Consider the following 22,739-nt stretch of genomic DNA (forward strand, 5'->3'; position numbering starts at 1 on the left):
CTCCAATGGATTCTAGCAGGCTGGTGATGAAAAATGGGTAATTGTTGTTTGATAATTTGAATATTAAAATATAATATGTGCTATGTTGCCAAGTATATACGGAATCATGATATATATAATGTTATTATTTTCTATATGTTATTTTTCATAAATCTCACTATGGTGAGTGGATGGTAAATGATTTTATTATTAATAAATGAATTTGCTTAATTTAATACTCTATTAGTTGTTTTTTATTTTTTTCTACCAATCTTCATTTCTGTGTCGATAATATAGTGGGATATTCTTACTGGGTTAGTGTAGTTCATCCCTTATTTAACAATTTCATATCAAAAGGACCATAATCTAGAACCTAATCCATAAGAGGGTTGTGAGTAGAATGCTAGTTTTATTTATTCTCCGTTCATTTCCTTATTTTTTTGTATTTTTTTCAAAATGGTGAATTCTGTAATACTAATTGGTACTTTAAGTTATTGGAATGTAAATTTTGGATATTGATTTCGTTTTCGCACTTTAATTATCATTTACTTCCTTTGGATATTTTCGGAATCGTTACATTCAAAGCCTAAATAATAATATAATTATGCAAAAAATAATAAATATTTAACTATAGTGAGATGGTGATGTTAGTAAAGTAAAAATAACATTTATTTTTTAATGCTCCTAAGAGTCCTAATATTTAAACATTCACATTCTTAGTAGAGAGAAAATAAAATAACTAATAAACTACAACAATGGTTAAGGTAAACAATATCTTATTTATCCATCCATTGTTAAAAGAATATATATTTTTTAAAAAAACTAAATAAAAATCAATAAAATTCAAAATTTTATCTTAACAAATTAATTTGCAGATGATTTTTTTAAAATTTTAATAGAAATTTAATGCCTAAACTTAAACTAAACATTTACATTATATTTTTTTTTGATAAATATACATAACATTTACTTTATATTTTACCATAATTCTAACATTTCTATCGCATTTAAATTTAATTTAGAAACATATAAATATGTGAATTTAATATGGAAAATAATTATATATTGTTTTTATACATTTATATTATAATTTACCATAATTCTGATATTTCTATAAAATGTAAATTTGACCTAGAAACATATAAATATATGAATTTAATAACAAAAATAATCATAAAAAAATGTCTACAACTCTTCTTGTCATCCCTTAGCATATTTTATCCATTCTAGCATTAAATTCCGTCGACCTAAAATGACGTCGTTCTGTTCATGTGGGGCAGTCAGTGATACTCCTCCCCCTTGCTGGCGGCAAACTCAAAAGATCCTGTGATGAAACGCCCGTTTCTCATTTTCAAATTTACCACCTAGTGATTAGGGTTTCAGAGATTGAAAAAGAAAAGTCAGAATCTGCACACTGTGTATGAAGAAATGGAAGAATCGGCTTCCTTGGCTTGCAATCTAGCGATTTTAGACAGCCTGACAGACGATTCGATCCAAGAAATTATCGAAAGCTACAATGTATTCTGTTCTGCCACCGAGTCTCTGCTCAACGGTTCTGGTAATCTATCAGCAGGACCGGAGTTCGTGTCACACGTGCATTGTCTCTGCAAGCACGGTCTGGACTCCCTGATCCGTGATCAGTTTCTTAGGTCACTAGAGGTATACAATCGCCTCCTATTTCCCTCCCCGTATTTGAAAAATAATTTTGGGCATGTCTTAATTCCAAAAGAGTCCAATATATTCCTTTTTTTTCCCCTCATGCCCACCTTAAATTTTGATTTTTCTCCACTGAAGAATACTCAAGTACTTGTGTTGCTGGACTTAGAACGTCTATAGTTTAATTCTTATCTTTATCTTTGGCAGGAGACGTTTGAGAAAAATGGTGCGTCGAAATTTTGGCGGCATTTTCATGTTTACAGCAATATGGAGGTTATAGGCGAGAACAAATTACCTGTATGTATGCAGTGAGAAAAACTTGGCAGAATAGCTACTAACTCATTTTCAGCTTAGAAATATATAATCCTAATATTTTGGGAAGAAATTCTGAGAAACAAAAATCACTGTTAACTACCTTATTTTTTACTTGGATAATATTTTAATTTCTAAATGTTTCAGGTTATAATTTGTTGTCTTAATTGTTAGTTTGCATTTTTGATCCCACTAACCCTCAAGTTGGGTAATGGTGGTTAAGAGTGCCGAGCTTGTCTAATAGAAAGTGAAAGCAGTTACACTTGAAAGCTTAAATGAAAAGATTAGCAGGCTGAAATTGAGTAGGATCACAGTGAGTACTGATTATCTTGGATTCAAATCGTTCATGACGAAAGTGGCAATCATCAATGTGCTCGGGCTGCTTGTGAAAACTAGCTTATCAACAATGTTATTAGGCGGATCAATTGTCCTGGTATATAAATATTAGATTGATTTCAAGAGAGAGTAAGATTAGCCAACAAACAATGGAATCACACTAAGTCACTATTTGTTGTGGCCTTGGGTTGATATTTGGCTTCCCCTGAAGTGTGGGAAACACTGGTATTCCAACAGATAGGGCAATTCCAAAGGAAATAAAGTAACTAATTATGGATCTTCTGGTCATTGGGTAACTTGCCCAGTCAGCATTATAGTAGGTTCTACTGCTGAAGTCACTGCTGGTGGGAAGGAAAATATCTTGTCTAGGAGAAGCTTTAAGATAACAAAAACTTAGATGGCAGTATCAAGATGTGGCTAAAAAAGGTTTATGCATAAACTGACTAAGAATCTGCAAGATATGTGTGATGTCAGCGGAAGTAATAGTAAGATGAGTGAGATGACCAATTAAGTAACAATATTGGCTTGGTTCCTTCAAAGCACACTGCAGTCAGAACTCAAAAGGGTGTTGTTCTGGAATAGGAAAAGATGCAGGCTTACCACTCAATATGCCCGTTTCCTTCGAGATACAAGAGTGTACTTTTGTTGGGCAAAAAAAAGGCCTTCGGGCAAATGGCCAACTTGGAGACCAGGAAGATATTTGATAAAAAACCATTAAGATATCTCTTGGGAGCCTGAAATTCTGAATCATCATTACTTCCAAAGACCATGTCATCCACATAGACCAAAATGAGCAAGAAAAGAAGTATCATTTTGAAAGGAAAACAAGGAATTATCATACTGAAATTGCACAAAAATCAAAATTTTTAATTTAGAAAGGGAGCTTTTCAATCATTGTTGAGAAGCTTGCTTCAAAACATTTATGAAGCTTGTACATATGGTTTTTTGTGGTGTTCTGAAATCTGGAGGAGGATACATATAAACTTCCTCATGTAGGTCATTATGAAGAAATGCAATTGTAACGTCTAGCCCATGAAGTTCCCTCTTAGTTGAAACAACTACTAACAGAAATCAAATTGCGGTTTATTTTGCTGCTGGAGAAAAGGTATAGATGTATTGTCTACACCTTCAATCTGAGTTTAGCCTTTAGCAAAAACTAATACAACATCGAGGATCCTTAACACCTATGTGAATGACTTAGATTCTCTATAAGTAGATTAAGGAAAAAAGCTTGATAAGGAGTAAAAGAGAGAATATGACAGGAAAAAAGATATAAGATACTGAAATACCATAACAAAACATATTGGATGCAGCCAACAGATGGTGATTGCTTATGTGTTCCATCAAATTTGAAGATATAGTTAGTCAAGTGAGAGGGTGATTGTTTGTTTCTTTGTGGTTGTATAGGAATGTAGAAAAAGAATGGTCTCCGGTGTCTGGGGGACTGGAATCAACCAATATATCACTAGAAGATGGTGGGATTGTTTCAGTAGTCATGGATTCAATGCTTACGGTTTATGTGAATGACTCGAGAGAATTTAAGGAAAAAATTTTATGTTACTCCCAATCATAGACTCTGCAACTCTTTTGACCAAAAGGATAACCACAAAGACACATGGTTGTGAATGAGGAGAAATCTTGTCCTTTATCTTCTCTTTATTCTGGACATAAGACACACCCAAAGACTTGTCATGTGATTAGGATGGGAGTTTTGAGAACTAAATTTCATAAGGACCATTACTAAGCAATTTTGAAGTAGAAGTATAAATTATTAGATATGCAGCAGCCAACACAGTGTCAACCCAAAATTTAATTGACAAATTTGCTTGGAATTGAAAAGCAATGGCAACTTCCAAAAGATGATGGTGCTTGTGCTCTACTCTTCCATTTTGTTTTGGGGGTCAACACAAAAGTTTTCGTGCATGGTACCATTAGTCTAGAAAAAGTCCACCAACTGTATTTTCCAAAGCGGTATTACTCATGACCTTTTTAATGCAAAGACTAAATTAGTCTGTACCATGTTTTTAAACTGAATAACTATTTTGCAGCATCTGATTTGTTTTTGAGGAGGAAATCCAAGTGCCTCCATTGTAATTATCCATAATGGTAAAAGTAATATTAGGGCCTAGGAATGGATGGGGTTCCATAAGGACCCCAAATATCACACTCTACTAATTCAAAAGATGATTGTTGTTTACTGAACCTTAAAGGAGAAATTTTCGAGTTTGGTTAGCATGATGACATATATTGGAACACTTACCAAGATTTTTATAAGACAAACCAGACAATTGAGGGATCAAAGGCAAATGAACAAATAATAGATTGGTTGCTGAAATTTTGTGCCCTGAGTTTTGAGAAGGAATGTTGAAAGTAATTGCAGCAAAGGGTATGCGAAGTCCATATAAGTTGTATAATTCATCAAATACTTCACCAATACTGGTCAACCTTTTGCAAGGTGACATCTTGTATAATATAAAAAAGATCAGCAGAAGAATAACTGCTTGGTTAACATAATTTGTCAAGTTACTTATTGAGATTAGATTACACACGAAGAATGATATCTCTAGATTACACTTGAAGAATGGTATCTCAAGAACATTATGTAAAGTGAAGTTAGATAGAGAACTTGACAATATAAATGTATAGGCATGGCGGATCTATCGGGCAATCTAACAAGAAAAAATAGTAAGTACATTTCATATCATGGAGAGATGATTCATCACATATTGAGTGCAAAAAAATGGTGAGTTCTAAAGGTAAATTGATTGCCTTTTAAGTAACACTGCCCCACCGCATAGAACACTGGTAGGAGCTCCTTCCTTTATACAGGTTTGGACTGGTTTTGGGGACTTAATGCCTTACTAATCAAGGCTATAGGTTTACCTTCCTACATCAGTACCACACCTTACCTTTATCACTAACCTCATTTTTCACTTGGAAAGGTTCTCCAAATTTTGGCAACTGGAGCACAAGACTGGAGGACATGGCAGTCTTGAGTTATTGGAAAGCCTTGTTGGCCTCTACGTTCCACTAGAAAGCTCCTTTTTTCAATAGGCTACTGAGGAGTTTGGCAATAATCCGATAATGTTTGATGAATTTCCTATAGTAACCAGTCAACCCCAAGAATTCCTGCAGTGTTTTCAAAACTTTTGGTGGAGGGTATGTTAGCACTGTCTCAATCTTTTTAGGATCTGGCATGACCCTTAGTTCAAATATGATGTGGCCTATGTACTCAACTTCAGACTGTAGGAACGAACACTTGGACCTCTTAGCATATAGCTTGTGTGTTTGCTACACTTTCAATACACTTCCTCCAATTGCTCAAAATGTTACTGTTCATTCAAACTATAAATCAAAATATTATTGAAAAATACCACCACAAATTTACAGAAAAAATCTTTGAAAATATGGTTCATGAGAGCCTGGAAGATTGCCGGTGTGTTAGTGAGGCCGAAAGGCATCACCTAGAACTCATAATGTTCTTGGTGTGTCTCGAATTCAGTTCTAGGGATGTCTTCTTCTCTAACTCTTATCTCGTAGTATTTTGCTTGTAGATCAATCTTAGAAAACATTAAAGTGCGATGAAGTTCATGTAGCAGATCAATGATGATGGAATAAGAAATTTGTTCTTCACTATGAGAGAATTGAATTCTTTGTAAACCACGCAGAAGCATCAAGGCTTGTCCTTCTTAACCAACAAAACAAGCCGCGAGAAGGGATTATGGCTTGATTTAATTATGGAGTCCTTTGACATCTTCTAGATTTGCTTCTCTATTTCATTTTTCTGGTTATGTGAGTGTCTGTTGGGGTGTATGTTTATTGAGACTCCCTCTTCCACCAAGGAGATTGCATAATCAAAGGCTCGGGGTTTGGCAAGCCATAGGACTCCTCAAAGACATCATTATATTGCCTTAACAATGCTTCAAATGGTTCACTCTGCCTTTCGATGCCTCGCATATTCTCAACTTTAGGACCCATAACCAAGAAAATTGTTTCCCCCTCTATGGGTTGCACATGTTTCAGCAATTTCTGAGTTGTGGCTCCTGATAAGTTCCTCTAGTCATTCCCCTTTTCTTTTCCTCTGAGTAGTATCAGCAAGTCTTCATAATGAAATTTTACAGTTGAGTTAACAAAATAAAAAATCATGGGATTGAATTGCTTCATCCAATCAACCCCCAAAATTATATCATAACATCCCAACTTCAGTACTCTGAAGTTATAACAGAATTTGTATCCTTGCATCACTCGGGAGACATCCATGCATTTAATATTGCTTAGAGATTTTTTGGCCATTGGCCATTATTGCTGTCAAAGTCTATTACATTACCGCCTTATTCTAGATCTGTTTAGTGACATTCTCATCCAAGAATGAGCGTGAGCTACCATTGTCCAAAAGGACTAATACATCATGCTCCTCAAACAATCCTCTAATTTTCAGAGTGCTATCAGTAGAGATACCTTAAATAGCTTGAATAGATTTAATACCTGTGTTATCCTCGTCTCCAGAAATTTGTTCTTCTATCTGATGGTAGTCCTTCATCTCTTGGGTAATTAATTCCTCTACGGCCATCATGGTTTTTGATTTGTAGTGGTGGCTTGGGAAGTAACGTTCATTGCACTTGTAACAGGAGACTGTTTTTCTATCTTCATTCTCTTTCGTTGGTTGCTTTAGAGCCGTGTTTTGGGAGCGGACCGACTCCCTAGTTTCTGAGGGTGTTGAGTACTGGCTACTCCTTCCTATGAAGTAAGCACTTCTCGACATCTCATTGATAGATTGCTGATGTAAAAGTTTATGTTCAAAAGCTTGGTTAAGGGACCATAGTTGCAGCCTTATCATAGGATGTAGTTTTGGCTTCAATCTGATGATAAAACTTGAAATGAAAAACATCTCTGTTAGGATCAGATTATTTACCTTTCATTAGGGCCCTGAAATATTCAAACTGCTTCTCGTAATCTGAGACAGGTCCAGTCTGCACTAATTTGTTGAATCCTCAATGAAATCTTTTCTAGCAGCTGCTTCTTGTACCAAGGTTGGTTAGCAGAGAATAAAGAATTGGAGGGGAGGAACTTTTAGAAGATTCCATTGAGGATTTCAAAAAAAAAAAGAGAGAAGTAAACTTTTTATTTAAAAAAAAAAAGAGAGAAGTAACTTTTACTTTTTGCCACTCTAGAGTGCCATGAACCAAAAAATACTTGTTATAGCGTTGGACCCAGGCTCTTGGGTTCATCTCTTTGGAGGGAGGAATTTCTACTTTTGGTAGCATCACAAAAGGGGTCACCACATTCCTGGTGTGGGAAGTATAGTGGATATCCTCGACATTGTGCTCACTGGCATAGGAAGTACTCTGGCAACCATGAAAACAGGGGCTTTGTGGCTGCCCTGTTAATTGACTCCATGGATCACGAACGGAGACTTAACACCTCCATCATCTGATCAAATTGTTGTTTGGGTTGGTGCTGCCATTCATACATTTCCTTTATAAACTCCATAAGCCCTTGATCCACCTCCTTCACTAAATCCTCCATCTGTTGCAGCTTTTGTTGCTTCATAACAACTGCCTTTCCCTTTGATCGTGTTCTTGAAGCCATAGAATGGTAGGTCTCACTGAGTTCCACCTATTTTGATAACAATTTGTCAGAAACTTTACTCATCGGCCTGACTAGAGTTGGTGGCAATCGAGAGAAGAAGAAGTTGACAGATTCCTGAATTTAGGATTTGAATCAAAATCTGTTCTTCCCTCTAACTAGCTATATATACTAGCTGTAGGTGCCCTTTTAGTTAAATTTATTCCCAACTGTATCCTTTAAGTGGTTTCCTTACAGGTACATGTTCTATTATTTCCTTGTGAGAATCACTCTTGCAAATTTATTTGCATGTAATGAGTTGTATTTGCATGTGTCGCTATCATGTAATCCCCAAATTAAAGCATTAAACATTCAAGAAATTATCATAACATTTTATTTTCTCTAAGCACATAATTCTGGAAAATCTTCTTTACATTTGGTCTAGGATACATGCAAGAACCGTGGTTTGTTTTTGGCTCAAAGCTCATTTATCATTGCCTTTCTCCGTGTTGGATTATGTTCTCCTTTTAGAAGTCAAAAGACTAGATGTAATACCCGAATCCGAAAAACGACTCGAGATATTTTTTTTATTTTTATTTAAGTGAAATTTTGAGGAAAAATGAATTAGGGACGAGATTGAAAATAATTTTGAAAAAAAATGTGAAATTTTAAGGGTGTTTTTGAAAGAAAAATTGGAAACAAGAGGTGAAAATGCAAAAAGGAAAAGTTTGACCACGTAAGACCATTTAGTCAGTTGTCCCGACAAACCGGAGCACATGGCGCGGTAAGACACGCTGACGTCGGTGTCACGCAGGAGGTTACGTGGGTGATCCGCGTGCCCTGTGATCGGACGACCTAGGATCGATCTCGCGCGCATAGACAGTCTGGATTCGTTTCTCCCTTAAGCACGATCGGACGACCGAGATCAATCGCGATAAACGGCTCATATTTGTTTTTTACTTAGACGCGATCGGACGAACGAGATTGATCGTGATGGACGGTCCAGATTAATGCGAGATGGGTATAAATACTTCGCGTCACACAAGAACTTAAACCCTAGCTGCCAGCCCCTGCCGGAGAAGAACTATACTCCAGAGAAGGAGGCCGACCACTGACCGCCGCCCACCAAAAAAGGTCAAAATTCTCCCTACCAAATTCCAAGCACTCCTGTAGCCAAATTGGAGCAAGAATAATGGCAAGTGAACTGAAAATTGCAGGCAAAGCCCGGAACTGCCGCGGCCAAAACCCCAAATTTCCTCCGATGAGCCCTTTTCTACTTCTCATTTCACGTGATTTTTCGGTCATTGTGTTCACCGTCCTTTTCTATGCAGATTAGCCGAAGAAAGAATCTCAATCGCGAAGGAGGACCGGCGGAGCCGCCGCACCCAGAGGTCCCTTCTCACCGGTAAGTTCGGTTTTTGTAATTTTTTTGGCCAATTGAGACCTCCTAACGTATTTTTCTACAGAGACACGTGCAAAACCGGCCAAAACTGGATAGATCAAGGCGAACTGCCGTCGTGGGCGGTGGAGCTGGCACCAGAGCACGGCGGCACTGCTGTGCCGGAATCCCAAAATTGGCCGGAAAGGATTTTGAACAGCGATTTTAGATTTTTAGGATATTTTTAGTTACGTGACGAGTGTTTTGAATTCTGTAGGAAAACTTCAGGGAACCCTGTATCCGTTAGGAGGCATGGTAGACAGCGCGATATCTCAAAATACCGATTCAGATCAGAATATCTCACCTTATTTTCTGTCATGGTAAATTGAGATTTAACGATGTGTAATTTTCTGTTTTTATTAAAAATTAGAAAATTCTAAAAATAATTACAGATCACTAGTGCAGCCGGAATCGGTTAGTTCACAATTGTCTTGATTTCTCGTTTATTTTCCTATATTGTCCTACTCGCTTGATTTTTGTATAGTATATGTTCTTAATTTATAGTTTTAATGGTTTCATCGATTTATCTGGTTATTTTGGTTATATACCATTAGTATAAATGTAGTTTAATTGATTTGTAAATGTACAATGAGATATTGGTATGCGTTTATTAGTTGTTTATTGATGGAAATTTGTATGTGAAAGACTTACTGGGTATGCGGAGAAAGGGCGGACGGGGCCAGTGCATAGGGAATCCTACCGTGAACGTTATCTCAGTTGGACGGGTTAGAAAATTCCCTTATTAGAAAAGTTTGGGAGATATGGTTCATTCTTATACCGGACGGGATATCAACGCGATGAAATGTTTGACGCTCATTACTGAACGGGGTATGGGGTCCACGGGTAGGGAGGACATCCCTATCGACCCCCAAGGGTACCAGTAAGCAGGTATAGAAAGAAAAATTATTATTTCTTGTTCTCTCATGCGTGAAAGTGCAAAGTGGTATGGATATGGGTCTTTGTAGGTTGTTTTTGAAAAACTCGTTACGGTAAGTATCAAACAAACGTCTTCAAGTTTAAAGATATTTAAATAAAGGGTTTCATTAATTGTTTTCAGATTTTTACCAATCTTCAGTTTTCCGTATATATAATTAGTGTGATATTCTTATTGGATTAGTGTAACTCATCATTTCATTAACCATCTCAGATCAAGAGGAGTAGGATCCAGATCCTAATCAGTAAAAGGGTTGTGAGTAGTTCACCACCCGAACTCCCTTTAAGTACTAGTGAATGTTGTTTTAGAGCACTTCTGTATTCGCTCTTTTTTTTTTTTATTTCTTTAATTAATGTTTGATTTTTATCAGGGATGTTCCCATAACTTTATTGAGCATTCTAAATTATTATGTGAGAACTATAAACTTTAATTCTATTAATCGATTTCGCATTTAATTTTATGAATTCATTTCCTATTTAAGTTCCGAGCCTTTACACTAGAATTTTCCATTGTCTGAAGAACTTGGGAAGCAGGGATAAGAGAAATCATGATCAAGAACAATATTTGATGCTGAAGTTTTAGAAACAATGGAAGAAGTTTCTTTAGCCATGGTTGGTGAAAACTTCAAATTGGTGAAGAACACTGATTAATATCTGTTCTGATATCATGCAAAAAATTGGTAGAATATCCAACTATTCCATTTTGGCAAATATATACATGATAGAAATATTACAAGCCTAAGATTCTGAAAAGAGATCAGGAGAAAAAATTGCTATCAAATAAATAGAGAATGAATCACTTAATTTTTGCTTCAGCAATATCTTAGTTTGTAATTTACAGGTCTAACTTGTTATTGGATAGTCGACTCCAATAAGCACAATGCGATGTGCATGTTTTATTTATGCCATAATTGATTTGTTTCTCTAGTTCCCTAATTTTTGATAATGTCCAAAAACACTGCAAGCAGGTTCATGATGGTGATTTACAGCACGTGCTATGTGAAGCTTTGGAGGACATATCCGTAGAGAAGAAATATCAGGAGAGGTGCTTGCTGATGCTGGCTGATGCACTACAGACACAAGAGGAGTGTATGTCAGAAGGAAGCCATACTTATGATGCAGAAAGAATCAGTCTGTTTTCGAGATATCAGTTATTGGTGTCCTCGGTTCTTATGGCTAGTCTTCCTAGGCATTTTCCTGGTATGTATGTCTCTAGTGGTTGGGTATGGCATTCTGCAGTAAGTTATTTTTGCTTTAAGTTTTAAGAATCTGAAATATCTTTTGACAACCAATGGTTAAACATCCAATCCAATTCTGCTTCTCTCTGTGTTATTTTTTTTTTCCTAAACCCACTTGTGTAAGTAGGATTTTCGTTCAAGAGAACTCATGTTTGCCAAAGGAAAATAGATAGAGCTGAAACACTACCATTGTTTTAGATTGCCCTGTTGGTATGTCTTGTTTAGTTTTTTCCCATTGCTACATGTCTCCAATTTTTAACATAACGTTGCCGCAATTATATTCACTCGTCAGATCGTATGTTGCTGACTTTTGCAGTAGGGATCTATCTTATGAATTTGTTATTAACTGAACGAATTTTTTTTTTGAAATAAAAGTAAGATATGTATTGATGTAAGTGCCAAAGGGCACCGGCCATGTACAAAATTTACAAATCGCTTAGAATATCTACAATGAGACGAAGATTCTCATTACAATCAAGGCTTTGCGCTAGAACAATTGAGTCAAAATAATGGAATCAGTTATCCTTGATAGTATTAAAATCAACCTCTTTCCCCTCAAACGCACGATTGTTTCTTTCTTTCCAAATGACCCAAAAGATGGTGAGAGGTACAAGTCTCATTGATTTATTACTTCTGAATAAGCCTTCCCAAGCCAGTAGTTTGGTGGAGATCTTCTCTGCCATGACCCAGGAGATGCCTAAGAGGATGAGAACCATAGACCAGAGCTTGAAAGAAGCTTGATTGTTAAGTGAAGGAATTTGTTATTGTTTTTCTTTTCTTGGTATCATTTTGTCTGACAACATAATTACTATCTCTTTCTTCCTCCATATTATGTTCATAGAAATACTCCACTGGTATTTTAAGGAAAAGCTGGAGGAATTAAGTATGCTCATGGATGGAGAGAACAAGGAAAATGAATTTTATGGTAAAGATGATATGGATTTGGATGAAAAGAATAAATGCAGAATCGGTGAAATGGATATTGGTGAAAACAAACTGGTGAAGAACATCGGAAAGGTTGTTCGTGATCTTAGAAGTCTTGGATTTATTTCCATGGCTGAAGATGCCTATGCTTCTGCTATCTTCTTGCTTCTGAAGGTGGACATCTGATTTATTTTTCAATCAATTTCAAATATCTTGTTCACACTTGAAAAGTATTGCAGTAATCTTTTACTCGATATTTTATCCTAAGCCCCTTTTTCGTATTATTTTGCAACAATTCATTGACTCCATGATTCATTAGTGTTTTCTTGACACAAATCACTCCTAAAAGCATTTTAGTCACAGCTCTCTCTTTACATGGCAGGATAAAGTGCATGATGTGGCTGGGGATGACTACAGGACTTCCGTTTTGGAGTCTATCAAAGGGTGGATACAGGTTTTTATGTTTGTAAAATCTTTCTTCTTTTGGTGCATCCCATGTAATAGCATGATGTCTCTTATAAATTATTTTTTTCAATAATATCTTCCTTGTCTGTTGAAAGAAGGGCGTTAACCTTTTTCTATCAGACAATATGTTATATATGGTCACATGACTATTAAAAGGATAAGCTCATTGATAAATGACCAAAAACTTACTTGGTATAAATTAAATGTGTGGTTTTCTTGGTCAAAAACAATTACTTTTTTATATGGGTTCAGATTGTTCAATGAATTGTCCTTTCTCTCTTTAGCCTGTCCAAAATTCCTGAAAAGTATTCTGTTTATCCATGCCATCGTATACTGTCTATAAAATTATTTTTTGCTCCATGAAGTTAATTTTTTTTAATTTTTTTTTTGCTTTCCCTGAAGATTTATAGCTTCTCCCTGCAAGCTATTGCATGTTTTCATGTTGGTCACAAATTGTTTCTTATACTTGAAACTATTTGCACAGGCTGTGCCTCTCCAGTTCTTAAATGCACTCCTCACTTACCTTGGTGAATCTGTTGGTTATGGTGGTCCTTCATCTGGTGTGAAGTCGCCTTTAGCTTCATCATGCAATCCTGGAGTTGTTACTCCTTCTGAAGGACTTGTTAGGTGGCAATTGCGGCTAGAGTATTTTGCTTATGAAACATTACAAGATTTAAGGATAGCCAAACTATTCGAGATTATTGTGGATTATCCTGAGAGGTAATTCTTGTTTGTACTATCACTCAAATTTCCCATTTACATTCTCTTTGTAAAAGCAGGAAATGATAGTTTTCTGTTGTTATCATTGTAGTTTCATGTTTTCAACTTACACATGTTCTGATTGTATCCACGTTAACTTTTTTAAAATGATGCAGTTCTCCCGCAATTGAAGACTTGAAACAATGTCTGGAATATACTGGGCAACATTCTAAGCTTGTTGACTCTTTCATTTCTGCACTGAAGTACCGCCTGCTCACTGCAGGTGCCTCAACCAATGACATATTACATCAATATGTCTCAACAATTAAAGCACTCCGGACGATAGACCCGGCTGGAGTTCTCCTTGAAGCAGTGGGTGAACCAATAAAAGACTATTTACGGGGAAGGAAAGATACCATAAAATGCATTGTCACCATGCTTACTGATGGTAGTGGTGGCAATCCAAATGGATCTGGAAGTACTGGGGATAGCCTTCTTGAAGAATTAAATAGAGATGAAGAAAGTCAAGAGAATGTTGCTGTTGATGATGATTTCACTACTGATGACAAGCAAGGGTGGAGTAATGCTGCATGGTATGTGTGTTTTATCATGGTTATATTTTAAGTAATGGAGTATCGGAAATATTAAATTCCAGTATACTAAAAATTTTAGCCAAGAATGTATTCTTTTCCTCTCCATATTGCACACTGACTTATTTCTTCGCGTTCCTTTCAGCTGGGAGCCTGATCCTGTTGAGGCTGACCCATCCAGGGGTAGCAGAAATCGCAGGAAGATTGACATACTTGGTATGATTGTTGGAATTATTGGATCAAAAGATCAACTTGTCAATGAATATCGTGTTATGCTGGCTGAAAAGCTTCTAAGCAAATCCGATTATGATATTGATTCAGAGATACGTACGTTAGAACTCCTCAAGGCAGGTTTCTTATCTATAATATTCTGTTATTTGTTCAATGAAATGACTCGACTGAGTTCTGTTGGATTCTTTTGGATTTTTGTTGATTTAAGTTATTCACCTAAACATGCCAATGTTATCTTCATTTCTTTTCTATCAATCTCCAGATACATTTTGGAGAGAGCAGCATGCAGAGATGTGAAATTATGCTCAATGACTTGATTGATTCCAAGAGGACTAACACCAACATTAAATGCACTATTGCAAAACCATCTCTATGGGGTAGGTTTTAATTGTTGAAAACTTACTGCTGCTTGGTAGGTTCCTGGCCATCATTTTTTCCTTGCACTTTTTTTGGATGCATCTTTAGGTGCTGAGAGTGGGATATCTCTGGAAATTCTTGATGCTACAATCATATCTTCAAATTTCTGGCCTCCAATCCAGGTAAAAAAAGTGTCATACATTCAAAGTTTGTAGATGTTAGAAATTGGTCCATTTATGAGAGCCCTCCAGTTCCTTGTGGATATGCGAACTTTGTAGCAGCTCTGGAAGTTTCGTAGCTTATTTTCTTTGTGCTAGCTAAATTAACTTTTTATCTATTCTCCATTGGATGAAGGTTTTTTCCCCTTAAAAATTTTTTTTCAAGCCCTGAAGCAAACCAAATGGCTGGCGAGCCTGAGAAGATAGGGAAATTTTGTCTATATATTGCTGTCCCCTTGTGGTATTTGCAAACCCCAGTTCACCTATTACTATTGCAGAACATTTTGGCTTTTGCCTATTTCTCTTCCCTAACAATATGGAGGATTCTCCGAAACCATATTTGATAAACCTGTGTTAAATAAAGACTTCTTTTCTCTTTAAAGGCACAGGCAAATTGCCTGAAACAGACCCTAATGCATAATGATTTAATTTCTGTTTTACTTTGGAAAAGATTCTATGCAGTGCCCATTTCATACTGATAGTTAATATTCTTTGCTTCCAGTTTCATTGCAGTATAATAAGTTTTTAATAGTCTATTGATATTATAGTGCAGTATTTTATCAGATATAGGAAATAGATTATGGTCCTTGAATTATACAGCATATAATTCCCTGTATTTTTTAAAAAATTTGTTTATAATTTCAGTTTTAAGTTTTAATTCTTATGATTTCAGTATATCAACTCTTGTTTTCATTGTAAGTAACTTTAAGAATGCAATATCAGGATGAGCACCTTATCATACCCGAGCCTGTTGACCAGCTGCTTGTTGATTATGCAAAAAGGTTCCATGAAATCAAGACGCCTCGTAAACTATTTTGGAAGAAAAATCTTGGTACCATCAAGGTTTGATGCTTTCATCAGACACCTGTTTCTTGATACAAATAGCGTTAGTATTCACTTTCTGCAGCATCTAGCTTAAAAAGAAAATTACTGCTTTTTCCAATTCTCGCATTTCCAATTCCTGTTCTATGACTTTAACATCTTTGTTTCCTTTTGTCCTCCTTTTATCTCGGTGAATGGATTTAGTTGGAGTTGCAATTTGAAGATAGAGCAATGCAGTTCACAGTGGCTCCCATACATGCTGCAATTATCATGCAATTTCAAGACCAAACAAGGTAAAATTCAATAGTCATCCCAATAGTTTCTATGTCATTGGCAATGTAATGATGAATTAATTTCTAATTTCAGCTGGACCTCCAAAAGCCTTGCTGTTGTGGTTGGTGTACCCATCGATGTACTGAATCGGAGGATAAACTTCTGGATAAGCAAGGTATGTTTCATAAATTCTAACAGTGTTCCATTATCTGATAATTGGACATATTCAATACTTCCCTTTTTCATGACAATAAGTTCATTGTAAACAATTAGTTAACTGCCAAAATTAGTATCACTGACTTCAGTAGCTTTTCCTTTCATGAGCTTGTTTGGTACTCCAGATGTAAATCAGGGAAGTATTTTCAGTTTCTTTGGTAAGAAAAAATTTCTTTTGTATTAATTTGCTGACCTGTTGGAGATTTTGACCAAGACCTTTCTGATGTTTGAATCACTTAGCTGCAGTTTTCTCATGAACTAGAACTGTTTGTTTGCAGGCAGTAGCTAAAATTGCCCTAACTTGTCCAAATTCTTTCTTATCTGACATTAAATTTAATCTTCTTAAATTGGTAGAATTTGAATCGCAGCCTAAGTTTTGTGTTGTTTTCCCAGGGAGTTCTTGCTGAATCACAGGGGACAGACTCCAATGACCATGTTTTTACCCTCTTGGAAGGCATTGTTGATCCTAATAAGAGTGGCGCTAATGATGGAAGTTCTGATGAGCTTCTACCAGGTGATGATGAAGGAAAAATGTCTGTGGCATCCATTGAGGACCAAATACGAAAAGAAATGACCGTGTACGAGGTGTGTGATTTGATGCTAACATTCTCAATCTACTGCTATGATTCATATTCTTGGATGATTAGATTACTGTTTGAAATCAACAATATGTATTCAAAGTATTCATTATGTATTCAATGCGAGTTTTGACATCGTTCTCTATGCAATATAAAAATAATTTTTTATGAAGTTTGTGCATAAGAGCATCCTTTCATCCATGGATTGGGGACCGCGCTAGCATTTGTTGTTTCACTATCAAATTCTCATTTCATAAATTTGGAGTTCTGCTACTATCTTTCTCAACTTTTCCTTTTGATCTAACCCTTGATATGAGAGATCAAAGGTGCAGATATGTAACTTTTGTGAAAGAAATATTACAAAGCCTGCTTTTATGAACATTCTTTCATCCGTGGATTTGGGGTTTGGGCTAGTATTTGCTGTTTTACCACCAAGTAACTCCAGTAAATATGTAGTTCTGCTACTATCCCTTTTAACTTTTCCCTTTTGACATAAACCTTGATATGCTAGGGAAAGGTGCATGCACATGTTTCTTTTTAATATGTTATTGCTCCTCTATATGCTCCTCAGTGGCTTTTCCTTTATGTAGAAATTTATCATGGGGATGCTCACAAATTTCGGTAGCATGGCATTGGATCGAATTCACAATACTCTCAAGGTAATTGATATGCTTATTAATTTGAATTTGGTATGACCAATGTAATTTCTATAGTGGAGATAGAGTGGTTTGTTAAACAAAATAACGTCATAGTTGATACATGTTACTTTTTGAATTATGCTTCTGTAGATGTTCTGTATAGCAGATCCTTCCTATGATAAATCACTCCAACAACTGCAAAGCTTTTTATCTGGTCTAGTTTCAGAAGAGAAGTTAGAATTCCGGGATGGAATGTACTTTCTGAAGAAGTAATTAGGTTGAGATAATCAGAATAGACTTTGCTTTGAAGTTGTACCCGATTCCATTGGTGAGATCGTCGTTTTATTGTTTTAATGTTAGTAGAGGCTATTTGTTTTTGTTTCAATCTCAAATCTCTCCTGCTTACCTTGCCAAAATACAAATTGAATTTGAATTGTTAATGATGGAAACTCGATGTTAGAGCAGTCAAAGCATCAACACTTGACGAACGTTTGGAATAGCTTTGACAAAGTAACCAGGATTACTGCAATCCCGTGGAAATTTTGGTCATTGGTAATGTTACAAGCCTATGACAGCCAACGATACACAGGTTTTTGAAGAGTTTAGATTTTGCAGCAGTTTGTTATTCCAATCATCCCAAATATCCTGTTCTGGAGTTGGAAGTTTTCTTCAACACTGTAAATTATTAGGGTCTAATAGTAGCTGGGTCTAAGAAGGTTGCTTTCAATTTATGTGCTGTAAAATTTTTCTTTTTGAAGGAAAAAAAAAAGAAGGCTGCTTTTTCATCTTGCCTGCAGAAGACTCTTCTTACTTAATGAGCATGGAGTCCAGAATTAGGCAGGCCTGAAATGTTGATGAAATCTCATAAACGGTTACTGACATTCTTGTGTATTTTTATCAAATTTAGGATGGAATAGTCGTAGTAATTTGTATTATGTAGAGATACTCCTATCTTAAATGAAATGCCCTGTAGTTTTGGCACCCTGCATGTTGAAAACTTAAGCAGGAACTGGAATTGACCACCCGTCCCCTGATAATCATAGAACTGATGTTGCAGTCGGTAGAATTTGATTCCCAGCCTCTACTGTGAGAAATTGCTTCAATGGTCATCTATGCCATCTTGCTTGATGGGTGAGGTTCATAAGTTGTGAATTAAACTTAAGCAATTATAAAAGGTTACAGGGTTTTTAAGATTGGTCAAGATTGTATATCTTGGGAATTGACATTTCTATTGTAAAATTAATGGCTTGAGTTGACTCTTACCCTTTATTATTGAAAATCATTTGCTTAAGTAATTATAAGTAATTATCTGTGTCTTAGTAAGCATCCAAGGTTTGATTTCCTTCATGTGATATTGCAAGGATATCTTTGTTTTCAATATAGATGTATTGTTTCTTAATCGAATTAAGAACAAACTCATGAAAGTTAGTCCGAACCACTAGAGTAGAAAAAGTAGTATTCGTTTACTTGCAATGTAAATTTTATTGTAGTCTTAAAGATGCCACCTGTTGAGGTCAGTTGTCTATCCTAATAATCTAGTGGTAGAGGTACAAGTTCAAGAAGTTACTTTCAAAAGTTTACTTCAGTCCCCAGGTTCAGCTTAGAAGCTACAACTACAAGAATCTACGTTTAGAAGTTTATTATGCTTTTAAAGTCTAAGTTGGAAGTCTTATCTTAGAAATATACTTGCTATCCGCAGAGGCTTGTTTGGAGACCCAGTAATGCAGATGGAAACATTATAGTTTCTTTCTTAATTCATTTGATTTTATGACAGCATCATATTCTACATCTTTCCGAACTTAGCAAGTCTTTTTTGTTTTTTAAATAAATGTTATAAATCATAATTTACTTCCTTGTATAGGGTATGTCAATTTACCCCACACTCTATTACTAATTATTAAATGTTCTAAATATATATAACATATTTTATAAGTAAATAATTAATTTCAAATTTTTTTTTAATCAAATAAGGAAAGGAAATTTAAATACATCAATTATGTTTACAAAATGCTATTGAATTACTTCATAATAATGCATTCCTATTTGCCAAATTCAACTCCTCCAAATCAGCTATTGGCGTTATATCAAATGTGGGGCCAAAAATATGGGTAGAAAAAGGGCGTGGAGAAACCTAAGTGACCGTTACAAATCCTCAACGATTATAATATTCTAATTTTTATTCATTTTAATTTAATTTCATAAAATTATTAATTTCCCTTAATTATTGAAAATATTTAGATATTTTTTCTTTATAATCTATTTTTAAAGAAATAAAAAATTATTGAGCAATTAAAGATTTTAAAGAATTAAAGGTTACTATTACTATAAATCTCTAAATAAACTAAAATTTCAAGTACTTGAAAAGTAATTTGTTAATTGAAAATTCACTGTGCCCGGCTTTGGTCGAAATCTCAACCCCAGTCACCTCTTATTTTATTCTTCAAAAAATGGGAAAGTAACCGTTACGAACCCTCAAATTTAAAATCTACAAACTGAAACAAACTAAAACCAAGAACGATTATACCCAAAAAGAAAAAAAAACAATGAGTGAAGAAGAAGAGCTAAAGCAGCAACAGCAAAATCTAGAAACAGAAGAAGCGTTAATGCAACAGCTTAGATCCAGAGCCACGGAGTTCCTGCTGAGAAAAGAATGGCAAGAGTCCCTACAAGCCTTCTCTCACTTTATCACTCTCTGCCATCACCAAATCTCAAAGATCAATCAACAACCACACTCCGATAACTCAGATCGTCTCCCCAAGCTACAGAAATCGCTCTGCTTAGCCCTCTCTAACCGCGCAGAAGCCCGATTCAGACTGCGAGAATGTAGTGAAGCCCTAAGGGATTGTGATGAGGCGTTGAAGATTGAAGCCACCCACTTCAAGGCCCTGGTTTGCAAAGGTAAGATCCTGCTCAGCCTTAGTAAATACTCCATGGCTCTCCATTGTTTCAAGACTGCGTTGCTTGATCCTCAGGCTAATGGAGACTTCGAGGACCTTAATGGGTATTTGGAGAAATGCAAGAAGCTTGAGTTCCAATCAAGAACTGGAGCGTTTGATCTCTCTGATTGGATCCTAGGTGATTTTCGTGGTGATTCACCGGAACTTGCTGAGTACATTGGTGCACTGCAAATCGAGAGATCTGAGATCAGCGGACGTGGATTATTTGCAACGAAGAACATCGATGCTGGGACTTTGATTTTGGTCACTAAGGCAATTGCCACACAGAGGAGCATCTTGCCGGCTAAAGATTCAGGCGAAAATGCTCAAATGATAATGTGGAGAAGCTTAATTGATGAAGTTGTAGATTCCACCACGAAATGCCAAAAAACTCGGGAATTAATCAGTATATTATCCACTGGTGAAGATGAGGATGCGCTTCCGGTTCCAGACATTAGTCTGTTCAGGCCTGAGTCCGAGATGAGAAGCAGCTCGTATGAAAAACTGGATACTAACAGGATTTTAAGCATTCTGGATGTGAATTCTTTGGTTGAAGAAGCAGTTTCAGCAAAGGTAATGGGGAAGAACAGTGAGTATTATGGTGTTGGGTTGTGGGTGTTAACATCCTTCATCAACCATTCATGCCATCCTAATTCGAGGCGCTTGCACGTAAATGACCATGTAATACTCCATGCGTCAAGGGACATCAAGGCAGGTGAGGAAATCACGTTGGCTTATTTTGATGTGCTTTCGCAACTGGGCAAGCGCAAGGAAATGTCCAAGAAATGGGGCTTCGTTTGTAAATGCAAGAGATGCAAGGTGGAAGAAGGAGCTTACTGTGAGCAAGAAATGAGAGAGATTGAGGTAAGTCTAGAACGAGGAGTGGATGTGGGTGGAGCAATTTTCAGGTTAGAGGAAGGAATGAGAAAGAGGGTTGTGAGAGGAAAAGAGAGAGGTTACTTGAGAGCATCATTTTGGGGTACATACTCTGAGGTTTACAGTACTGAAAGACTGATGAGGAGGTGGGGCAGGAGAATTCCTGCAATAGAAAGTGTGGTGGATAGTGTTGTAGATGCTGTGGGCAGTGATGAGAGGATACTGAAGATTGTGATGGAGGGTTTGAAGAAAAATGGTGGTGTTGGCAGCGGCAGCAGCAGCAGCTTTTTGGACATGGAGAGAGCAATGAAATTAGGAAGAGGAGTTTATGGGAAGATTGCCAAAAAGAAAGCAATGAGGTATCTTCTTGGGTTTGACTGACTTTCATGAAGAAAGGTATTAAACTGATAGTTATTCAAACTTCAACTTTGTGTTTGTGTGTGTGTGTTCTATTTGGAAAATGGTAATTAACCGAGCAATCAACAGGTTTAGATAGAATCTTGGCTCAAATTCACTAGTTGCCGCCTTATAATTGTAGGAAATCCAGGAAGTAACAAGAAATAGAGTTACTTTACCGAATACTTCTCCCCATGTTAATAGTTTGAAGAAAAATACATTTACCACACAGTCTTTGACACCAGAAAGATTTATGGGTAATCAAAAAAATAACAATTAGTTAGAGCATTGTGTTTATTTTAATATTTCTTCTTTATGCTCTGGAATATTGGAAGTAATATTATTTTAGTTACTCTGTAGTTTAAGTTCGGAAGTTGTACAAGTTTTCTTGTAATTTATGGTATAAGTCATACTGCTGTGTGCTATCCAGAGCTTATTACAACTTACCATCACAGTTTCAGACTTTTGCCGTCCAAAACATACCTTTGGTATCTAAAACTCAATGGTGTTCATTATTTGACCTCCCCCTCCCCCCCTCCAATCAGTGGTTATTCGTTTTCTAATCAATCTGATTCATTATAAATAAATAAAGTTTCAGCAAGCTCGCAGAATAAATAAATATATTTTTTAATGATTAGAGAGCATGAATTTGTAAAGACTTATAGAGTGGACATGGAGATTCTTTAATTTAGATATTTAAAGTTGTGGATATACTTGTATTATTGTTTGCCAAAAAATGTTTGAGGAACATCAATCAAGAAAGAGAGTTGTTCTTCTTTCAAAAGCTTGTTTTTAAGACAATTTTGTATTTTAGGTTAAATTTAGTTAATTTTTTATTTTATAAAAAAATTAAGAGAAAATATAAAGATTTCTGGCTAATTTATGTTGTAACGAAATTACATTTACATATTTTATTATTATATTTGCGTTATCCCTGTATAGAGGAGATTATTAGCATCACCTATTATATTGTTGTTACTAAATAATTGTGAGATTGTCACCAACTCTGGAGATTCATACGGCTCAATTAGATCTTTTAATAAGATACTTATAAAAATAATAA

The 22,739-nt window shown here is 35.9% G+C and overlaps 2 protein-coding genes across 4 annotated transcripts; both read left to right on the top strand.

Moving 5' to 3' along the window:
- The first annotated feature begins 1,183 nt into the window (after positions 1-1,183).
- Positions 1,184-18,449, top strand: APC2 (anaphase-promoting complex/cyclosome 2). Of its 3 annotated transcripts, XR_002541492.2 has the most exons (17): positions 1,184-1,638; positions 1,843-1,932; positions 11,188-11,419; positions 12,299-12,555; positions 12,764-12,835; positions 13,331-13,566; positions 13,722-14,138; positions 14,281-14,482; positions 14,629-14,743; positions 14,832-14,905; positions 15,665-15,784; positions 15,968-16,056; positions 16,130-16,211; positions 16,646-16,837; positions 17,421-17,489; positions 17,619-17,796; positions 17,934-18,449. XR_002541492.2 is itself a non-coding variant. In XM_022054612.2 (16 exons), the coding sequence occupies exons 1-16, from the start codon at positions 1,408-1,410 to the stop codon at positions 17,739-17,741; spliced, it is 2,601 nt and encodes an 866-aa protein (XP_021910304.1). In that variant the 5' UTR covers positions 1,184-1,407; the 3' UTR covers positions 17,742-18,449. The 3 variants fall into 3 exon arrangements, 2 of the variants coding, with proteins under 2 accessions (XP_021910304.1, XP_021910305.1); XM_022054612.2 differs by having other exon boundaries at positions 17,619-18,449; XM_022054613.2 differs by lacking the exon at positions 1,184-1,638 and adding an exon at positions 9,932-10,174 and having other exon boundaries at positions 17,619-18,449.
- A 1,398-nt stretch (positions 18,450-19,847) lies between these two features.
- Positions 19,848-21,961, top strand: SDG35 (SET domain protein 35). Its single transcript, XM_022054477.2, has one exon. It carries the CDS (start codon positions 20,012-20,014, stop codon positions 21,659-21,661), a length of 1,650 nt encoding a protein of 549 aa, XP_021910169.2. The 5' UTR covers positions 19,848-20,011; the 3' UTR covers positions 21,662-21,961.
- The last annotated feature ends 778 nt before the right edge of the window (positions 21,962-22,739 follow it).

This window comes from Carica papaya, chromosome 2 (genome assembly GCF_054855325.1).
Source record: "Carica papaya isolate Zhongbai chromosome 2, ASM5485532v1, whole genome shotgun sequence".
NCBI classification, from domain to species: domain Eukaryota; kingdom Viridiplantae; phylum Streptophyta; class Magnoliopsida; order Brassicales; family Caricaceae; genus Carica; species Carica papaya.